The sequence below is a fragment of the Brachycentrus maculatus genome, unplaced genomic scaffold (genome assembly GCF_059751285.1).
Source record: "Brachycentrus maculatus isolate JH-2025_06_01 unplaced genomic scaffold, ASM5975128v1 h1tg000328l, whole genome shotgun sequence".
In the NCBI taxonomy this organism is placed as follows: Eukaryota; Metazoa; Arthropoda; class Insecta; order Trichoptera; family Brachycentridae; genus Brachycentrus; species Brachycentrus maculatus.
This window is the reverse complement of record NW_028281077.1, coordinates 1,534,315-1,558,494: the sequence shown is the minus strand read 5'-3', so window position 1 is coordinate 1,558,494 and position 24,180 is coordinate 1,534,315. Positions and strand designations below refer to the sequence as shown.

The 24,180-nt window shown below is 28.4% G+C and overlaps 1 protein-coding gene across 1 annotated transcript in view; it reads left to right on the top strand.

The window, feature by feature from the left end:
* Positions 1 to 21,830, top strand: part of LOC148304158 (uncharacterized) — a 30,027-nt gene extending 8,197 nt beyond the window's left edge. Inside the window, exons 5-22 of the mRNA XM_088268795.1 lie at positions 1,309 to 1,428; positions 2,533 to 2,710; positions 4,151 to 4,297; positions 5,599 to 5,814; positions 6,487 to 6,630; positions 7,267 to 7,432; positions 8,691 to 8,814; positions 11,428 to 11,542; positions 12,264 to 12,471; positions 13,189 to 13,390; positions 13,691 to 13,810; positions 15,617 to 15,788; positions 16,129 to 16,269; positions 17,046 to 17,177; positions 17,617 to 17,697; positions 18,923 to 19,069; positions 19,713 to 19,878; positions 20,872 to 21,830. Coding sequence (XP_088124921.1) covers positions 1,309 to 1,428; positions 2,533 to 2,710; positions 4,151 to 4,297; positions 5,599 to 5,814; positions 6,487 to 6,630; positions 7,267 to 7,432; positions 8,691 to 8,814; positions 11,428 to 11,542; positions 12,264 to 12,471; positions 13,189 to 13,390; positions 13,691 to 13,810; positions 15,617 to 15,788; positions 16,129 to 16,269; positions 17,046 to 17,177; positions 17,617 to 17,697; positions 18,923 to 19,069; positions 19,713 to 19,878; positions 20,872 to 20,999 — 2,707 coding nt within the window. The 3' untranslated portion in view covers positions 21,000 to 21,830. The remainder of the gene's footprint in view (positions 1 to 1,308; positions 1,429 to 2,532; positions 2,711 to 4,150; positions 4,298 to 5,598; positions 5,815 to 6,486; positions 6,631 to 7,266; positions 7,433 to 8,690; positions 8,815 to 11,427; positions 11,543 to 12,263; positions 12,472 to 13,188; positions 13,391 to 13,690; positions 13,811 to 15,616; positions 15,789 to 16,128; positions 16,270 to 17,045; positions 17,178 to 17,616; positions 17,698 to 18,922; positions 19,070 to 19,712; positions 19,879 to 20,871) is intronic.
* The last annotated feature ends 2,350 nt before the right edge of the window (positions 21,831 to 24,180 follow it).

The window sequence follows — 24,180 nt, the reverse complement described above, 5'->3', positions numbered from 1 at the left end:
AAAAATAAAATATTACGTTTTAATTATATTTATTTAAAAAAATAAGTATGGCAATTGATAGTCTTCTACTATAGACCATAAAGTTCTCAAACAATCTCGATTTTCAGATTCATGAAACAAGAGTTTCCCTAGTAAATAATATCTACAAAAGATACATAAAAATTGAACCGATATTTCTGTTTTCTGATTTTATAAACGCACTTGTATATTGTGGTTTTTGTAAGCTGTAGTCATTTATATTCTTGTTATCGCATAAAGATCAAGAATGATAAGATAAAACTGATTATTGCCCCCTGTGTCTAAACGTGTAGGCCTTAATTATTATCATCTGTTATCCTTATTATTTTTTAAACAAAATTGAGTAAATGGAGTGAGTCAAAATATGGTTGCGATTTTTCATCCATTTTATTTTAACAATTGTTTGTTTTAAAAGTAACGGAATTCGACCTAGCAACTATTATCTGTTATCCTTAGTATTTTTAAACAAAATTGTCAAGCTGATAATGGTATGAATACAAAATACAGTCTGGATTTTCGTGTATTTAAAAAAAAAATTTAAAATAACGGAATTCGACCCGGCAACTATTATACTGATAATGGAATAAATCAAAATACAGTCTGGATTTTCGTGTATTTTATTTAAAAAATAGTTTTTAAAATAACGGAATTTGACCCAGCAATTACTATACTGATAATGAAATAAATCAAAATACAGTCTGGATTTTCGTGTATTTTATTTAAAAAATGGTTATTAAAATAACGGAATTCGACCCAGCAATTATTATATATTATCCTTGGTATTTTTAAGCAAAATTGTCAAGCTGATAATAGAATGAATCAAAATACAGTCTGGATTTTCGTGTATTTTGTTTTTAAAAAATGTTGTTTTAAAAATAATGGAATTCAACCCAGCAACTATTATCTGGTATCCTTAGCATTTTTAAGCAAAATTGTTAAGCTGATAATGGAATGAATCAAAATACAGTCTGGATTTTCGTGTATTTTGTTTTTAAAAAATGTTGTTTTAAAAATAATGGAATTCAACCCAGCAACTATTATTTGGTATCCTTAGCATTTTTAAGCAAAATTGTTAAGCTGATAATGGAATGAATCAAAATACAGTCTGGATTTTAGTGTATTTTATTTTAACGATTGTTTGTTCTCAGAGTTACAAAATTTCACCCAGCAATTATTATCATCTGTTACCCTGATTATTTTTTAACCGAAATTGAGTAGCAGATAATGGAGTAAAACAAAATATAGTTTGGACTTTTCGTCTGTTTTATATAAACAATTGTTTGTTTTTAGAGTTACAGAATTCGACCCAGCAACAACAATTGGACTCATTGCCTTGTCTAGTGGATCAATGGGAATGCCAAAAGGAATAAGCCTGACCCATGAAAATCTCGCATACGTCATCGGATTACCGTGGTAGTAAAATATGCTATATTCATTATTTTAGTCTTCCTGGTATATTGAAGCTGATGTTTTGTAAATGTGACCCTTTTATTGAGATGTAAGCAAGATCCTAATTCATCTATGTTGAGATGTCAAATTACTTATTAACATTCTTGACATATTAACGGATTGACGACGTTTTTCTTTAATATATGTTTTTTTATCATTATCATTTCCATATCATAATCCATTCCGTATAAGCGCCCTTGAGGTAGTATTTTACGAAAATGGCGCTAAATAAGTCATCCAAAATTATTATTATTATTATTACTCCTTAGTGGATTAACTCAGATTTGTGAACAAGGATTTGGATACACCTAAACATGTTGTGATAACAATATTTTTCTTAGAGTTCCATTATTTTTTCAAAAAAAATTATTAAAAAAATGATTTTCGAGAGAACTGTATAAGTGTTTCGAAATATTAAGGCCGAGATCTCGAACGTTCAAATCACAGCGCGCTCAGGCGTGCTGAATACTGGACGTCTCTTCACGCTTAGTTTTATTCAGAATATATAATAGAATATGAAATTTTTTTAAATATGTGATAGAGTGTTTTTAAATTTTTTTTTAAATAAAAATATATAACGTTGTTTTAAATTTAAAGTCACTATAATTATTTTAGTATAACTTAATTATAATGTCTACCGGTTTCGAAGCTATCTGCTTCTTTATCATGACCAAATAATACTATTGATTAAGTTTTTATAGTGATTTTAAAACAAAGTTTTATTTTAGTGCTTAAGTTAGTGCTTCAAATATAAATTCCATTTTTTAAACTCCATACTTTTCAAAAACTCTTTTCTTTTCAAAACCATATATTTTCCGAAGAAAAACTATTTTTTTCAATACAAAAACGCTATTTTAAGAAAAGAAATCTATTACGTAAAATATTACCTAGTTTTTAAAAAAATTAAGTTGCGATTTATCGTATGTTGGGCCTTAACCAATTGAAAATAATAATTTATTATTTTTCAATGTTGTTTCAATTACAATGTTTTTTTGGGTTTCCAAGAATATCAACATATGTAATGTATAGTTTGAGTTACATTTTGGGTTTGTTTTCTTGTTTCAGAGTTCACGGGAAAGATCCCGATACTGTCGCAAAAGAAAGCACCCTTAATTTCGCATCGTTCTTTTGGATATCCGGTTCCCTTTCTGTAATATTGACATGTGTTCTAGGACAAACATGGTTACACACTCCACTAGATTTCACTCCAGACAGGACATATAAAGCATACGAGACATACAAGGTGAATCATGATTAGTAAAATAAAAATAATATTGAAATGTCCACAAGGATTATTATGGAAGTATTATGTACTTAATTCAGTGTTATAAAATGAGATGAGTTTTTTCTTCCTAGCGTTATATAAAATAATGTACATTATTTATATCTGGGTCTCTATCAAAGAATTCTCCTCCCAGACGCGCACACTTATCCCAATGGTGTTTCCACTTTTGGAAACAGTCCTGGAATATTATTTTGAGAAATAAAAATACTTTGTTTTTTGATCCACTCACATTTTTATTAACAACAAACTAGTTTCGGCAACAACCTGTTGCCCTCTTCAGGGTTTAATTTATGACTTAGTCATAAATTAAGCCCTCAAGAGGGCAACAGGTTGTTGCCGAAACTAGTTGGTTGTTAGTAAAAATGTGAGTGGATCAAAAAACATTTTATTTTTATTTTTCAAAATAATATATCAATATGATCCACAAAATTAATGCTATAAATATTCAAAACAGTCCTGGAATGCTTGTTTTCTGATGTCCTTCGGACTCCTTCACCGTATTTGCCTTAATCTCAGGATCATCTCAATTCTTCTTATTTTCAAAGCTCTTTTTAGTTTGGGGAACAAGAAAAGGTTAGAAGGAGTGAGACCAGGAGAGTAGGGGGAGTGGGAAAGAACAGTGTTTGGCCAAAAACTTGCGAGTTCTGAATCCTAAACGGGTAGGAGCGTTGTCGTGAGTTTTTGATCAAACACTCGATCACTGTTTTTTCCCACTCACCCCACTCAGTGACAAAAACTCCCATGTGTAAAAACGTGTCAATTCAATGATATATACAAGTTCCTTAATATGAGTAGGGTGTTTGCCAATCATGGGTAGAGTGCTCACTCCTTTCAACAACGTCACAAATCAAAAAACTTGATTTTTCAGGAGATTATTTTTAATGTTTAAAAATAAAATACAATATATTAAAAATAAATACGAGTATCAAGCCACTAATTGAACTTTTTACTGTGCAACAGATTTTTTTCGGTAAAACCTGTTTTTTTTTTCTCCATTTGAAAAATATTAGGTTTATTTAAAAAAATAATTAAACAATGCCTTTTCTTCAAAATGCAATAACCACACTTTCTGCCCTGTAGCGGGTAAATATTAAGTTAAAAATATGCCGCTTTTGCTAGGATATAGTACATTTTTTGGGCATTTCGAAAACATTCACAACTGAAAATTGACGATTTTTGATATATGACGTTCTTGGAAGGAGTGAGCGACATGTATAAAGTGATTGTTTAAACAAGCTTACGATAGGTTGTAAGCCCTGTAAATACCCAGACGTCCATATTCTTTTCCGCCTATGTTGAGATGTCAATGAAAGGAATAATATTGTTTGCAGTTTTCATTAAGTTATTTTTTTAAAGAGGAAGAATATTTATAGAAACATGTATGCCATTTTTTTACAGCCTTCGATCATAATTCTTGCAGAATCAGCAGCGACAGAGCTATTGCAACACCCCGAAGTAAGGAAGGACTCGTATAAAATGCACTTCGTGAAGATCATATTAGTTTTGGGGAGTCTCTTGCCCCCTCACTTGCGAGCAATGTTACAGGTGACCTATGTTACATAATTGACACTTATTGGATCATTGTATCCTTTTACACATTCTCATCATTGCGTTGGCTTGGACTCGTAATGATGAAAAATATTAAACCGTTCTCACAACTTTCTTTGTCTTAGTCTTACCACTTGACGAATTTTCAACAATTCATAGCTTTTTGTTCTCTAATGAAAATATTAATGGATATGTAAACAGTCAAATCTAATTTTAATCGTCTGATAAACTCCGGAAACACAAAATCTCTTTCTCACTTCTAAAATTATAATTTTTTTTACAATAACAAAAACCGGAACGAAATTATCACAAAAATATATAAATACTTCCTAATCAATAATTAAATGTCCGCCTCGTTAATGTAATGATCAGCACGCTCGGCTACCGTTCTGGAGGTACCGGGTTCGATTCGCAGGGGGGGTCAAATAAATTTAAGTGATTTTTTCACTGTAATATTTATTCAATACATATAACCAATGACTGGTACCTGAAATAGAGGGCTGATCACCTTTCCTTCATATGTTAACGATCAAGATAACACTGCGTTTTTATGATGCAGTGCCCTATGCATTATTAAGGTACGGATAAAGGTTTTGAATTTAATTGAATCAATAATTTACGACTTCACTAGTAAAAGTTGTAAGAACTTTATAAACATTTAGATAACATTATTTTGAAGAAAAAACGAATGATTCGAGAGAATCAAAAATAAGCTTTGCCTGATTTTATATAAACCAATGCATAATACTACTGCATAGTATGTAAAAGAGCTGTGCATTCCAGAAAACGCATGCTTTGATCGGTTACAATATCAGCCGTGGGTAAAGTTATCTTGCCAGTTTGCAATTCTTTAATTAAATTTTATGAGTGTGCCTCGGCTGCTGGGGGCATGATGAATTGCTTTGCTCTTCCACCAGAAAGATTAGAAACGGTGAGATGATCATTAAGAAGAAAAAAAAAACAAGTATTTTGTTCGTAAATCATTTCCGTATTTTTTTCGCTTAATCGAATCAAAGATATATATTTTGTGTTTTCATTGGAGGTTTTTTTTTATTTTAAAGTTGTACATACGTTATTCGTTTTTTTTATTTTAAAGTTGTACTACGCATAAAAATAACGCTCTGAACATTTTCAAAAATCATTTTTATAATTTTAAAAGGAGAAAAGCTTATTCTAGGCATTCTTACACACTCGTTTTAGTTATTATTTTAAAACTCCATTATCCTGGAACTCGTTTGTGTAACAGAATGTGTTCTTGCTAGACCCATGATATACAATTATTATGATTTTCTTTTTAGTCGAAAACACCGAATGGTAACGTCACTAATAACTACGGTATGACAGAATGTTCCGGACCAATTACATGTATTCCCATAGGATGTACCAAAGAAAATACAGTTGGAAAAGTCTTGCCTTGGTTAAAGTACAAACTCATTTGTCAAGAATCGGGAGAAGAAATAAAAACACCTTATCAAACGGGAGAACTTTGGATAAAAGGTCCTACTGTATTTAAGGTAAGTAATGGCACTCTTCTACTATCCTGGTGTATGCTTTTGTTACATAAACGTTTTTTAGGGAAATATCAGTTTACCACAAAGTTATCAATGCTTTTAATTAACAAAAAAATAATAATAATATCAAATCAGTTAATTTATTTATTAATGGTTTACAAACAAAACATCACAAGAAATGAAATACAGTGCAATACAAATTGTTTAAATGTTTTCATCAAATAGATGAGAACACAACAAACTAACATTATAAAGTAGAGGTTTAATCCATATATAAATAATAGAAATTTGGTTTTTAAAAAATAGTACCAATAAAAAGTAATGATATGGAAAAAACATTGAAAGTGAAATTAAACTACGCTACATGTTATAATTAATTAACTGGTCAAATTGTAAGCTAAAATAATAAAAAATGAAAATGATTAAAGAAAACACTTGTTTTCTTTCACTTCAGGTCTGTATAATGAATGATGTAATGTCTGAATGATGTCCGAATGATGGAAGTTTAACATCTGAAACATGTAGTCTATAATAAAACTCAAGTGGTAAAAAACAAGTGTTTTCTTTAATCATTGTAACATGTCTTACCACAAAGTTAATGCCGAAAAAATAAATAAAATGTTTATAAGTGTTTGAACCATTTCATTATTTTATGTTTTTATTATTCTCTTTCAGGAGTACTACAATGATGAAGAAGCGACGAAAGAGGTTTTATGTGAGGGATATTTTAAAACTGGAGATTTACTTTATTTCGATGAAGATGAATACTTTTATTTTGTTGGTAGACTTAAACAAATGCTGAAATATCGTGCACTTCATGTAAGAACAAAAAAACATTTCATTTTATTGTTTTTATTTTATTTTAATAGTTTAGTATTGTATAATAAATCAGATTGAGACACCATTGGGTGCATTAAGGGTTAGATTATATATTTTGTATAGTCTTCACAAGCTAAGAATGCCAAACTCTCATGGTGAAAAATAAAAATAAATTAAAATTAATTTTTAACATTATTTACTCTAAAAATAAATTATGAATTTCTCAATGTGTAAATGTTTAGTCTAAATAATATTAAAATTATTAAAAAATATTTTTTGATTACTAAGTATTTATAAAAATATATTTTTACTTCGTTAATTAAATGAATATTAACATATGATATTTACCTTCATCAACGCTGCACGATTATTTTGAATGTTTTTATATTTAACACGACTTCCTTGGTTTGTCCAGACAAAGCCCTTCATTGTCCCAAATTCGAAACTTCAGACATGGTCACTGTATACAAACAGACGTGCAGCCAATCGAAACGCGTGATTTTACTACTACATTTACGTGCTTGCATATAACACAAATGATATCTTAAGTGTTAGTTTGGCATTCTTATGTGGTGACCAGCATACCAGACGTAAAATATAAAAATAAATGTTTAATTAAATTTTTGGTGTCAACAGGTGAGTCCTGTAGAACTCGAGATGGTTATCCATAACTTAGATGGAGTGAGACTCTCTTGTGTGGTGGGAATAAGGAAGGATGAAAACGGTGACCTCCCGATGGCGTTTGTCCAGCGGGAAAGAGGATCTGATGTCACCGCACAGGAAATAAAGGATACTGTAAAACGTAAGAAATGTTTTCTTTTCAATCCACCATCATGGTATGTGGTTAAGATAGAGGTGTCTGGAAGAGAGTGATAGAACGCTGGTATGAAACTGCGAATGACGAGAACAGTGCGTGAGATGTGTGTCGTATTAAGCTGAGAACCTCAACTTGGTGAGAAGCATTATAAATTAACACAGTCGAGTTTGATGTAGTACGGTTCAAAAGTTTCCAACCTAAATATGGTAAAATAAATAAATATTTTTTTACGTTGTTTTCAATACCAGTTTCATATCATTGTTAATAAATTAATACGATTGTTGCATTGTACCAAATTTCTAACAATTTTGTTATGGTATTTATGATTTACTTTTAAAATAATAAAAAAAAACTTAAATATGCAAATCAAACGACAACATAAAGATATGACTTATTATTTATGGTAGAAAATTATTTAATTCAACATATCAAATATTTCATATTAGTTAGAAATTTCAAAAGAAAACAAAGTTTTATGTTTCATAATACATTTGAACCAACCACTGAAATTGCATTTATGTACTGATTTTATCAGAGAGTCTTGATTTCTCTTAATTTAACAAGGGGCTTGCCGGCACAAGTCCCTCCGAGTACCCTGCAGCCCACCGCTGGGTAACACTCTCCTTATCATTCACATACGGTATTTGAAAATGATGCACATTGCATCAAAACGCGTGTCATAATAGATTTTAAGACAAGGTTATATTAACCAAGTAAAAAATGAATTAAAAAATTATATTTCTATATTTTGTAATTAAGTATTTTAAAATGAGCTATCGGGACGGGAAAATCCAATGAGGGTAGATTATTGTATTTTGTATTTTGTAATTTTGTACGATGAAAAACCGACCGACAAGATACACAAGGGGGCTTGGTGGGTCTTTGCAAAATATATATTTTTTTAATGTGTTTAAGATTGTGTTTTAAATAAACGTAAACATTAATTGATTCGGCAGTCACTTTGTAGTAAAATCTATCTATTTTTAACTCATGTTTTACTCAGTAAATACCACTATTTCTTAAAATCTACTGTAACACGTGTTTCGATACATTCCGCATCATTTTCGATGGTGTTTGAAAATGATGCGGAATACGGTGTTCGAAAATGATGCGGAATGCATCGAAACACGTGTCACAGTAGATTTTAAGAAATAGTGGTATTTATTAAGTAAAACATTAATTTAAAATAAATGTAAACAATTTATGTTAATAAAAAAAAAATTATTATTTGTTTCTATTTCAGACCATTTGTCGGACTGGAAGCAACTTCGCGGAGGAGTGGTGTTTTTGGACTCGATTCCTTTAACCCACAATGGAAAAGTAGATAGAAAATATTTAAATGCAATTAAAAATAGATACGTTCCGGAGTAACCCAAAATTGACATGCATTTTTAGGCACTAAAAAATGTTTTAAATATAATTAATTATTTTTCTTTGATTTCGATTCATCTTTTATATACTGGTATTAAAATCAAGGACAATATCTAAATCCGTTTGAAACTCTTAATGTAAATTAAGGAGAAGAATAGATTTTTTTTTAAATTGTACAAAATATCAATTATGGCTTGAAAAATTAACAATTTATTATTATTTATTCTTATCAGATACTGGATTGTTCGCCCTTCTATTATAGGTATCTCAACTTGAAATAAAACATCTATCGTTTTTATACGAAAGAAGATAAAGGATTATCGAGAATATTAATTTAAAAAAAAAAGAAGAAGATGGAACATTCTTTCATATAAAAACCGTAAATGTTTTATCTCAAGTTTAGATACCTAAACTTTAAATAATTACTAAAAACTTTTTTATGTATAATAGCAGATATGACATTTAAACGTTTGTGATGAGATTTTATATAATTAATATTTTAGCCGAACTATAAAACGGACACCGAAGTGAAATATGTTGTTTTGTAACGAATTTGAATAAATATGACAATAATAATAAAATGTGTTTTTATTTATTATTTTATTAATCATCATCATTAAAAAGCAAAAATTTTGTCAATTTTTCTTGTAATTATCTAGCAAACATTTACGACATAACATGTACGATTTGTGGCAATACTGGACAGCAATTTGTGGGTCAATCATTGTCCACATAAGTTTTCTATTTCAAAACTTATTAATCACTCTTGGGACCATCAACCCCCTATTGTGGGTGAAACGGGTATCTCAGTCGTGCACTAAAGGATTTTTATACTTTTTACTTGTTTGTTTCTCAAGTATGACATTTATTCACAATACGTGCTGGAAGTGTCTTAATATGGTCATTTAGTAATTTAGTATTATACCTTTGATTATACAAAAATCACTTTTTCTTAATATTTATTGTGGCACGTGTTTTGATGCATTCCGCATCGTTTTCAATCACCGGTTTCCGCATTGTTACATTTGGTTATTGAAAATGATGCGGATTGCATCGAAACATGTGTAACGATAGATTTTATGTAGCAGTGGTATTTACCAAGTGAAATAGAAAAAAAAAATGTCAGTATGTATTTTCACCGATTAATGAGAATATCTATAGTTATAGTATGTATATATAAAGTATATATAGTATATAGTTTATAGTATATTTAGTATATAGTATGTATAGAATATAACTAGTCTTGTTTAAATTAATAAACACAAAAAGGAGTCTTTTACTAGTGTTTTATTTTTGTATTTAAACCATCATGTTATTTCACAAAGTTAACGCTTAATCAAAAAATACGAAAATTGAAGTTTTTTAATAGATTTATATTATCCACTGACACTTCGTGATGGGATTGCATTTTCATATATTATTAGATTAAAATCAATATTTTTAGCTTTTCCACTTTATTTAAAATAAAGTGGAAAAGCTAAAAATATTAGTTTTAATCTAATAATATTTGAAGTTTTTCGTTGTTTTTGATCTACGGAATGAAGTATCAAAAGTCAGTCATTTACAACAATCAAAGTCGTTTTCTTGTCATTTTTCACTATCTGACAATAACAAGTTATCTAGTATAACAATCGATGCTCCATTTTTATTCCATGTAATGCTTACATGACAACCATTGAAATATGTACACGGTGTCTCATAACAAGCAATAATAAAAATACGTTATATTATTATTTAAAAAAAATAAACGTTTGTATACTATTACTTATTGAGTTTTTATTTCATTACAAACGACAAGTTTCGAAAACTACAGATGTTTTCATCTACAGGTGAAAGAAAAACTCAATAAGTGGTATTTTATAAGTGTTTATTTTTTTTTATTTATAATCAACATGTCACTCCACAAAGTTAATGCCAAATCAATAAATAATACGTTATATTATTTATTATTATATTATTAAAAAACAAATTAAACACGTTTATAATACCACTTAATGAGTTTTATTTCATTACACATTACACATTATAAACTTGTAAGTTTCGCAAACTAAAGTTGTGTTCATCTTAAGGTGAATAGTAAAACGAACGAGTAAAAAAAAATCAGGCACAAAGTGATAGATCAATGATAAGAAGAGTGTTATATTACCGTACCACAAAGTTAACAATGCTTTAATTTACAAAAAAAAATATCTTCTGATATTGCAGTTATTTTCGTATAATCAACATATCTTAGATTAGGCGAGGTATTAAAAATCTTTCAAATAATTACCAAAAACGGTTAAAAGAAATTTAAAAAATATCCATGTGTAAGTTATTATTAAAATTCCTTTAAAATAAAAGATTTGTGTGTATTTTTTTACGACACCGAGTACAATGTTGCTACATTTGAAACTATATATATATTTTTTTAAGTAAAGAAACTTATCTCTCTGTGTCACCGTGTATTTTCTTTCAACATCTGTTATGTAAAGATCTTTATAACAAGTCTTATACTATGCGGACATCAGTTATTACTCTGAATCCAAATGATTCGGTACTGCGTACCTACAAACCTGTATTATTGATGTAATTGAATTTTTTTAAATAAAAAATACATAAGTTTTTTTTAGCAAAATGGCTGAAAAATCATTAGAAGAATTAGAAAAGACTGTGGAAGGTTTTGATAAGCATATGGGAAGAGTTATTTTAGATCGACTAAAAACATTTGGAGATGGAATAAACCAGGTATGTTAAAAAATAATATATTTATGTGTACATATATATATATATATATATATATATATATATATATATATATATATATATATATATATATATATATATATATATATATATATATATATATATATATATATATATATATATATATATATATATATATATATATATATATATATATATATATATATATATATATATATATATATATATATATATATATATATATATATATATATATATATATATATATATATATATATATATATATATATATATATATGTATATATATATATATATATTTATATATATTATTAATGAAAAAGGGTTCTTATTAAAATTATCCACCCCTAAAATAAACATTTTATAAAAATAACGTTTTATTTTATTTTATTAAATAAACAAATATATTCACGGCAATAGTTCATCAACATCGTAAGAACAATATCTTTTCTTAAAAACCGTGTTCAGAAACCATTTTTTTTAAATTTGTTATTTAGAAAACGTATAATCATAATCCTATCAACATAATTATGACGTATTCACATTATTCTTATTATTTTAAATTCAAAATTGATGGTAAGATTGAAAGATATAAAAATTCAAAGTGTTCGTCGATTACGCTATCAAAACAAATTTATATCGTGTAATTGTACAATTATTTTTTATCTAACATTTTTTTCATTTATTGAATGTTTAAATGAAACAATGTAACTAATATTTCAGATTGAACTTTCTTCAGACGCTATTGAAACTCACAGTTCTGTGAGTATTCGCAGTATCCGGGTAGCTCAGGAGATGAAGGCTCGTGGTTTAGGGGTTGGTGATCTCGTAATCGTATGTGCCAAAACGCATAATGACGTCTGCATCCCCATTATAGCGTCACTTTACTTGGGATCATCTGTGTTTCCCTTCTCGATGACAATGACAAAAAGTATGTTGTGAGTTTTTTTAAATTTATATCAACAGCATAAGAGGTATTTTTACATTATAAAAGCTTATTGTAAAATAAATACACTTGTTTTTTTACCACTTGAGTTTATTTTACTATAACGACTAGTTTCACTTTGATCTCCAGGTCTAAATATAAACTTAAAACTAGTGTTTTTCTTTTAAAATTTCATCATGTCTTACAACAAACTGAATGCCGAAAGAATGAATGCTCGTTATTAGATTTAAAATTGGTACTGACATTTCTTAGTAGAAGTGAATTTTGTATAGTAAAATAACATCAACGTATATAGTTGTTATTTTATATGATAGATCAATGATAAGGAGAAGGAGAGTGTTATATTACCATACCACAAAGTCATCAATGCCTTAATATTGAAAAAAAGTATTTTATATTCTGAAATTGCATTTTTTTCGTATAATTAACATATCTTAGATTGGGCGAGGTATTAAACCTATTTAAAATATTTTTCCAAAAACGGTTAAAAGATTTTTTTTAAGTATCCATGTGTAAGTTATTATTGAAATTCTTTTAACATTTATATACACTGACATGTTCCAGATATGACAGGCATAATGTATGGATGTTGTAATGACAATTTATCATACTGATTCTACAAAAAAAAAAACAAAATGAGTACTAAATTTTATATTTATTTAGAGTATGTCCAAAAATACCATTATTTGTTATGGATTTCAGCTGAAATTAAGAATTTACTTATACTCGGAAAACCTTCAGTAATATTCTGCGATCCTGAAATATCGCATTCGTTTCTTGAAGCGCTTTCGGAATTGAATTACGACAATGTTCAAATAGTTGTGTTTGATAAAAAAGTTGATAACAAACTATTCGTTTCATTTGAGGAATTTTTGAAACCAACCGGAACAGAAAAAGAATTCAAGTAAGTGATTTTTTTTAAATTTATTTTTCACTTCGTAAATTTCATTATTTTTTGAAAATTAATATGTGATTATACTGGAACTTGGTTTAATGGGAACATAGATAATAATGGTGATGAATTTCGGAAAAGCATATTGTTCATTAATGTTTTATCAGTATTAATTTTTTTATGAATTTCCTAAATTGTCCACGTCTTGCCCTTTGTATATGACTGAGTGCAATAATTAAATTTCATATGTGAGTGATTTTTCTTTGATTTGTATTATTATTGCTGTAAATATTTTGTATGTATCTTTTACAGGTGCAATGAATTTGATCCAAGTCAGACTGTGAGTTTCATTATCTGCTCTAGTGGAACTACCGGTCTCCCTAAGGGCGTCTGTCATACACATCAAACATCTTCAGTTGGATTATACTATGCGTAAGTATAATATTTTATCGATCGATATAAGAAGCTTTTACAGGAGGAATATAAAATTTAGCGGTTCGCATCAAAGTTGATCAAAACTTTACAACAAGTTGTGTGTTTCCAAATACTTGTTCAGAAAATCTGGATTATCTCCAAATACGGGAGTTATTTTCATATTATTTTGTATTTTCATATATTAATCAAAACTTATATTGATTTAAATGGATGGATCCTTACCAAGACTACTCATAACTTTGTTTTGTGTTTTTTGATTAATTTAAAATCAGATATGTTCTCTCTCCTTATTATTACACATGCTTGGAAAAGTCTGAAATACAATTTTCAATAATTCATACTGATATTTTAGACCATTTTTACCTGACCTTATAATCATAATAAATGAGTGTTAAACTCAATTTAAAAAGAATATACATATATATATATATATATATATATATATATATATATATATATATATATATATATATATATATATATATATATATATATATATATATATATATATATATATATATATATATAAATATATATATATATATATATAAATATATATATATATATATATATATATATATATATATATATATATATATATATATATATATATATATATATATATATATATATATATATATATATATATAAATATATATATATATATATATATATATATATATATATATATATATATATATATATATATATATATATATATAAATATATATATATATATATATATATATATATATATATGTATATATATATATATATATATTTATATATATATATATATATATATAAATATATATATATATATATACATATATATATATATATATATATATATATATATATATATATATATAAATATATATATATATATATATATATATATATATAAATATATATATATATACATATATATATATATATATATATATATATATATATATATATATATATATATATATATATATATATATATATATATATATATATATATATATATATATATATATATATATATATATATATATATATATATATATATATATATATATATATATATATATATATATATATATATATATATATATATATTCACTTCAACTACACAACCAAGACAGATCTAAGAGGGGGATTTTAAATTCCCCTAAAATAACGTTTTAATTCTTAAAATGATAATCTTTACAGAAACTTGATTCATACCCTTTGTAATCAATACTTCAATACAATACTTCGGTTTTTAAAATGTTCAAAACGTGTGATCTTCAATTTATTGTTTTGATAAATATTTCTACGATCTACGGTCACATACATCTAAAGTTGATTCAATGGTCGAACGGTCCATGTCATCGTGCATTATTTATATTTACCCGAAACAATTTATTTATCTCACTCTAACTGCTGCGCTTAAGCTGTGTGCAATAGAGACAACAGTTATTAACTGCATTCTTCCGATCATTTACGCCACGATTCACTCAATCGATAAGTAAATATGCTTCTGATTGCGCGTTGTTTGTCGTAAGGTCCATAGTATTATTACAAACAATATGTCTATGAATACCGCTGGGGTCTTTAAAATACCCCCTTTTGGAGCATGGGTAGTTTTTAGATACTTCGGGTAGAGAAAGTTTAACTTGATTTGCAATTTCAAGTAAAATTAATTTAATCAATTATCAATCTTACTAAGAATAAATTCCGACGTTCTGGTTAAAAAAATGTTTTTTTTAAAATAAGTAATTTATTTGAAAGAGTAAAGGAATTTATGTATCTGCGGTTTTCTTTTGATTGCAGATCAATTTCTTCTAGTATGGGACAAAAGGTTACTTTCTTGAGTTTTTCAAGCGTATACTGGGTTTCTGGGATATATAACATTATCGGATCTTGTATGGGAGGTGGATCAAGGATAAACTGTGCTGTTCCATACTCTACTGAACTTCTCGCAAAGGCTTTGGTTAAGTACAAGGTAATTTGAGCAACTCCAGTCGGCATTCCAAGATTTGCCTTTAATTTACTAGCGCTGAATCTAGCACCCGTCATTTACTGAAAAGAGATTGGTTTATACAAGGGTATAAATTCATAAGGACACATTTTTCTTCCTTGTTTTGTAAGAAAGTGCCTAGGTGCCTGTGCCAAATGCATCTTTGTCGATGATAAATAGTATTCAATGTAGAAGTTTGCCTTATTAAATTTTTTGCTATTTTTAGTAAATTGACAAACTCTTCTTATTCTTCGTGTTATTTTGGGTGAACTGACATAATGTTATTACTCATTATGTTATTTTGAGTGAATTGACAAACTTTCAGCCTTCCGGACTTATGCTCAGCCCTGTAGGCATCTGTGATCTCGTCAAGCACCCCATGTTCTTAGAAATCGACTGGTCTCCTTTGAAGGTATTTTACGTTGGAGGGAGCATTGTGTCACCTGAAGTTACAACACAGATTCAGGTATGTTATTTAATAAAAAACAAATGAGATTTTTTATCATAAAGTAAAAGGTGTTCAATACCTGTATTCACAAATCCTGTTAACATTTTACCTTGTTTTAAAAAATCAGTGCCAGAAATTATAAACAGAAGAACCTTTACCCTTATCCTCTGCATCAAACCCGTTCCATCCAGTTAAAACCATATTTTTTCTAGTAAATTACCACCGCTCTTTATCGGGAGATAAAAATGCACTTTGTCACTTTCTCCTGTATGAATACAATATAACGTATTTTTATAAATTTTAACCTGCATAAAATCGTTAGAAATTTTTGCTAAACATAACGTAATGCAACGCGTTCATATTTATTAAAGCATCCCTGCATTTTTTTACAACACCGAAATCATTAAATATTTGATATCTTACTAGATTAATATTGCCCTGAAAAAAATTCCAAAGGATTATAAACTTGGAAGTATAATATATTGATTTGTTAAAAATGACTAACTGCATTGATGTTTATTTTCTTGCGGAGCAAAAGTGACTTAAATGGCCCTCCTGAACATTTAACGTTTTGGTAGTTGGTCTCTTTCTCCTGTACGACTACGATATGTGCTTTCGTTTCGAAGTTTCGAGAAAAAAAGTTGAAATAATCGGCGGGTATGTACATATATCCGACTCCGTAATGGTCAAACCACTTGGCTACCGTACTGGAGATCCCGAGTTCGATTTCCAGAGGGAGGGGGGGTCAAATAAATAGAAGTTTTTTACATAAACATTTATTAATATGATTACAGAAACCATTGAAGGGTGCAATGATTATAAACGGATATGGAATGACTGAAGTAGGAGGAATCAGTGCTAATTTCAAGGACATGGCCAAGTTACCAACATCATCAGGGAAAATTCATCCTTGGATTCAGTGGAAGGTAAGAAAAGTTTAAAAAAATTCAGAGAAAAAAGGTCATCGCCGTAATAGACAAACAAAATAATATTTTTATCGATTCGGCATTAACTCTGGAATGACATGTACATGTACGATTTTTTAATTTTTACAATCTTTTAAGAGAATCTTTCAAGAGAGAGAGCCTGAAACGACATAAAAAATTTTAGGTACTCTTTTTTAACCAGTTGATTATAATCAATTTTCATCAAGTTAATTATATCATGTACCTACTGCCTTACTCACCCTACGGATAATATATCAACGTACATTATATAATATTATGGGTGTCATTTTATACGAAAGAAGATGGAAGTCTGAGCGTACCAGGATTTACGACCTGGCATTAGGCTAGCTTAGGTGATCACTTAATACACTTGTATAACGTGTAATTTTGTATAAAAATATTATAATTTGGTTATAAGGTTGTGGATCCCGATACTGAAGCAGTTCTTGGGCCTGATAAAGTTGGAGAGTTGAGAATGAAATCTCCTTGTATGTTTCGAGTAAGTGTTTAAAAAATTTATTAAAACGTTACCGTACATAAATTAAGTGAGATTTTTAAACACATCGCTGGTTAAATACCAAAGGGCCTCAACGCAAAAAATTAAACTCTTAATTCCAAAAATGGTATCTAAATCGTCAACATTTTTATAACAGAAAGACACTTATGATTCTAGAGTTAGAAATGGGCATTTTTTAGCATTGTTGGCCTTTGAAATTTAACCAGCGATATATTGAATTAATAGCTATACACAGATTTAAGAGAAATTAAAATTAAGGGTAAAAACCGTTAGGTTTTTTTTTATTTAGCACATCCTTACGTAAAAATCGTCCAATAAAGGCATCCATTTATTGACAATATTCACAATTATTCAGACATTATTATTTGTTGAAACTGTCTAACATACATAGTCATAAATGACTTTCTCATACATAATCAAAACGCGTCAGTAATAAATTGATATTTATTGAAAATACATATCGCTCACTCCTTTCATCAACGTCAAATATTAAAAATCGTCAATTTTCAGTTGTGCATGTTTTCGGAATGCCATGCTGAAAATGTGAAGAATGTGCTGTTTTTGCATTTTGAAGAAAATGTATTGTTTAATTATTTTTTTAAATATACTAAATAATTTTCAAATGTAGAAAAAACATTCAGGTTTTACCTACAAAGATCAATTAGATTATTCTTACAATAAATGGCTTGATATTTATTTTTAACACACCGTTTTATATTTTTAAACTTTAAAAACGATTTCCTGAAAATCGAGTTTTTTGATACATGACGTTGTTGAGAGGCGTGAGCGATATTCTTAGTCGAGTCTTACAGCATGTGTTACACCGTTTTCAAATATATAACTTACTAGTTAGACCCCCACTACAACACACTTAATATTTGGGATATACATATAATAATATGTTTTATCAACTCATTTACAGAAAGTATGTTTATTTACGTATTTGGAATATTACAAGAATCTCTCAGCTACCAGTTCTTATATAATTAAGTTTAAGTGCTATATACGATACACAAATTATTTTGACTATACGTTTGCATGTTTTATCAACTCATTTACAGCAAGTATGTTTATTTTGCATAAGGAATATTACGAGAGTCCCACAGCTACCCGTACTGATATATTTAAGTACATAATATTTTCAGTGCATTGTCGCATGTTTTATCAGCTCATTTACATAAAGTATGTATGTTTATTCGTCTATCAGGAATATTACAAGAATCCCTCAGCTACAGCCGACGCCTACGATTCGGAGGGCTGGTTTAAGAGTGGGGACCTGGTCCATTATAATGAGGACAATTTAATATTCGTCGTGGACAGAATCAAAGAAGTTATGAAATATAAAAATTATCAGGTAACAATTTTCGACACATAAATAAAGTGAAAAAAATCAACTCTCACGAAAAATGTATTTTTTTTTTCATTCTAAATAACAGACAATGTCATAAACTATGATATATATTTTTTATTTCGTATGTTTTAAAACCTTTACATTTTAATATATTATAAAGTTAATTTAGACCAACATTATATTTAAAAAAATAAGTAGACAATAAATCGGTGTTTATAAATCAATAAATAAAAAATGTTATAATTTATATTTATAATATCATATTATGATTAATTAATTTTGTATTTTTATTGTAAAAAACTAAGAAAACAGTGAAATTTGTAGAGATATTGTATTTCTACATAAAAGCATCATAAAGCAGCATTTTAAATCAATCATTGATTATTATTATTATGAAATTTAACAGATTTATATTTTTTAAACAGTGTGATTTTCAGTCCTCTCTGACAGCGATACTAAGCCTAGCACAGTTAACAAAAGTGTCAATATTTACGTCACACATAATTTTCGCCATTCATGAAATATACCAAATCAATTGTCATTGCAAGGCAAAAGGCGCCTCAAAGACGATGATCGCATTTAAAACATCTTTTTATACGTCATATCAATTACAAATAAAAGTCAATAACAACGAAGGTCTTTTCAGATAACTCCAGCCGAGCTAGAGTCAGAGATACAAAAAGTTCCCAACGTGGTTCAGGTAGCCGTAGTAGCCAAACGCCACCCTGAGGATGGAGACCATCCTATGGCTTTCATTCAAAGGGTCGAGGGCTCTGACGTCACGGCCCAAGAAATCAAGGATGCCGTTAAAAGTATGATTTTTATTATGATTATAGTAATACCCGAAAAGTGTTCGACAACCATATCGGATAATGAGTTTATATTGTTAATTATTCTTTTCCATATTAGTCCTCATTACTGAGGGTTGTAACCCTTGTCGAAGCAATGACTCTTCTCCAGTTATCCCTTGACTGCGGTGCATGTAGCACTTCAACCACCGAGGTACCTACTGCTGCCTTAACTGTGTGATCGGTCCATTGTGTAGGGATCTTCCTCTCCTTCTCTTCCCCTCCAGGCTACCAATCACAACCAGTCGTTCTTGATCGTTAAATACACGAAGGAGAGGTGATCAGCCTTACGCTTTGAGTATCTGTATCTTACCTGTATCTTCTTCTTCGTCAGTCATCTCTCCACTGCTGGATGTAGACATCTTCTACTTTTTTTTCCAAACAGGTGATCAGCTATGCATTTCAGATATCAAATAAGTATAAGACTGAAAAGTCACTAAAATTTATTTTGACCCTCTTGGGAACCGAACCTGGGACCTCCAGCATGGTAGCAAAGCGCTGTAATCACTACACTATGGAGGCAAACATACATACATATATTTGTTTTACAAACATTTGTTCTATTAGCCTGTGTTAATTATTTTCTAGTTTGTAGTTTCTTTATTTATTTCATTAATTGATTCGGCAGTCACTTTGTGGAAAAATCTGTCCATTTTTAATTAATGTTTTACTTAGTAAATACCACTATTTCTTAAAATCTACTGTGACACGTGTTCATTACATTCACTACATTCCGCATCATTTTCAAACACCGTATGATGCAGAATGCATCGAAACACGTGTCACAGTAGATTTTAAGAAAAAGTGGTATTTACTAAGTAAAACATTAATTAAAAATCTTTATTTATTGTTTCGGCATTAACTTTGTGGTAAAAAACAAGTGTTTTCTTTAATCATTGTAGTTTCTTATTGTAAAAAATTAGAAAGTAATTTTACAATTCATTTTGTATTTTTCAGATTCCTTATCAGACGTCAAACAACTTAGAGGAGGTGTAGTTTTCTTGGAAAAAATACCAGAAACACCTTCGGGAAAAATCGATAGAAAATGCTTAAAGGAAATGGCATTACAACTTAAAGGGGAATAATAATTTAATGATTTTCATGAAATATAATAAATATTTATCATTTTATAATTGTAAAACAAATATGTTTTTCACATTTAAAAGTATTAATGTAAAAATTTGTATATTTTGTAAATTAATATAAATATTTTCAATTTAATTTAAAAATAATCATTATATTTTTATTCTTGATATTCTTGATCTTATAATTTAAAAATAAATAAAAATGAAAATGGTATTTTCTGGCGTTTCTCATGTGTGTGATTATAATCCAGGATTCGGATCTCACATACTAATATAAGAGTTTCTGCTTAATAAAAAGCTTCTTTACATCTCACCAATAGATGTCTCTAGTGAAGTCCTAGTGATTCATGAACAAGGTTTCTAAATTGGTTCATATATATAGAACTTCCAAGAATTTGAGTAGTGTGGTTGTCAATAATGGGTAGAATTGGTGAATGTTACACGTGTGTAAAGTGATCACTCAAACCAGCCTATGACGGTCGTAAGCCCCGTAAATGCCCAGACTTCCATATTCTTCTTCATCTTTGATGAGATGTCAAAAAATAATATTATCATTATATTTTATTAGGAAATTACATAAATCACTGTCACTCTTTACTTATAAAAAATATATCTAATTTATGCATTATTGAATATAATATTTACAAAACAATTCACTTAGATTTCCTGTGAGGATCGATCTATCACCTAAAAATAATTGTTATGACTTACTTACATATTCGCTGCTTCAACAATATACTTAAAATATTTTAATATATTAATGTCTACAGTATTTTTAAGTATACAAATGATGAATTCATCCTCCTCAGGGATTCAATGGGATCGATGTGAATGATGAAGCAATTTATGGGAAGGGAATGTGAAAATGGGAATTTTCACATTCCCTTCCCATAAATGAAAATGGAAAAATGTGGGATTTCGAGCTTATCATAAGTTGTCTTAAGTGATAACAAGCCCTGTATACTCCCTTTATAAGTATTTTTTCATTTTTATAACTTTCATCATTCTGTTTGTGTTTTTGATAACCTATTCAACTTTCTTCAGAAGAATTATTGACATAAATTTAAACGCCTGAAATACTATTTTATTTTTTGTACTTCGTTAAATTCGAGCCAATTTGTTTTCAACCTCTAATGTAATATAACGAAATACATTAATTTTTTATTTATTTATTAAAATGCTTTCATTTGAATTGTTTTGATTTATTATTTCAATTAAGGACCGTGTTAAAATGCTCACACAATACATATACGAGTAAACAACATGATATAATACATACATACAATTATTAAGTTTATATTGTTTGCAGTCTCTTTGTATTATATTATATATACGTATATGTAATAGTATTATATAAATTCGTATTTAAATTAATGTCTGAATAAAAATAATTTCAAAATATTGTTTTTATTTTTTCAGCCTTATTTATATTTATTTTTTCCTAATCATGGTTCTAATGTGTAAAACAAGTACATGTATACTACAGCTCCTACGGATACAAAAAAATATTTTAAAGATGATCGTTAGCAAACGAAAGCGAAAGTTATTTAAAAATTTACTTGAAATATTATTAGTTATAATTTACACAATAACTAAAAATATTACGCATAAAATAAAATATTAATCTTATCTTAATATGTTATCAAGGGATGACCCTATAAATTTATGTGTTAACCGCCTCCATAGTATAGTGGTTAGAGCGTAGGGTAACCGTGCTTAAGATCCCGGGTTCGATTGCCACGATATTATTGATATTAAATGTTAAAAATATTAATTTAGGAGATTTTTACAAGGATAGCAGAGGATTTCCTAACATATGTAAGAAAAAGGCTAGCTCTGGTAGATCTGAAAGGAATGTGGAAGGATGATAAGGTATATCGTTATGACAATATTTGCTTGGTTAGAAGGTGAGTATGCAATCTAGGAAACATCTAGAGTTTAAGCCAGTGGTGGACAAACTTGTAAGACATATCGCTCACTCCTTTCAACAACGTTATTTCATATACCAAAAAACTTTAAAGTTTAAGAATATAATAAAATGTATTAAAATTAATATCAAGCCACTTTTTGAAATTTTAACTGTAGAACAGATCTTTTTAGGTAAAACCTGAAGGTTTTTTCTCCATTTGAAAAATATTTTGTGAATATGAAAACATAATTAAACAATACATTTTCTTCAAAATGCAAAAACAACACTTTCTGCCCTGTAGCGGGTAAATATTATGTTTAAAATATGCCGCTTTTGCTGGGATATAGTACGTTTTTTGGGCATTCCGAAATCATGCACAACTGAAAATTGTCGATTTTTGAAATAAGACGTTGTTGAAAGGAGTGAGCGATATATCCATATATACATTAAACAAATGAAGTTTCTTTTAAATGATTTTTTTTTAAATTTAAACTTTATAGGAAGGAGTACTGTTTTTAAATTAAACCAAAGTTATATATGTTAATTAACATTATGTTAAAATGAGTGGATCTTTATATCATGCTTGACAATGATCTTATTTATTTATAAACAAAGTATGTGATTGTTGTTCACAGTAAACTATTGAGGTTTCCATGAGAGCATTTTATTAAAACTTAAAGGAAGGAATACTGTTTATAATCTTATAAAAAAAGTCATTTATTGATTCGACAGTCACTTTGTAGTAAAATCTATCCATTTTTAATTAATTAACTTAGTAAATACCAGTATTTCTTTAAAACTTAAATTAAAAATGGATAGATTTTACCACAACGTGACTGCCGAATCAATTAATGAAATTTACTGTTCTCATTGATCTCGATCATATAATTCAGGAATATTATTCCAGGTGTTAAGGATCATCATTTCTTCCTTCTCCAGATTTTTCAAAGCAGATTACTCGATCTTTAAACATTTTTTTACCAATATATCATATCAGCACAGGGTGTCGTTCGGGCATGTTGCCAATAGGAGCCTTAATCAAAGAGTCTTATTCGATTTGCGAGCTGCAGTTTGACAGCCACTGGTCTAGACCAGAAGTCGGCAACGTGTAATTCAAAATGGCATTTTTTTTTAGATTAAAAAAAAAAATCGCATGTTAATTTTTACATAGTTCAGTTGGGTAAGGAGAGATGATGCCGTTTAAGCATATATGAGCACTCACAAAACCTTTCTTGTGTAAAAAAATATTTTATTAGAAAGAAGCGTTATTCA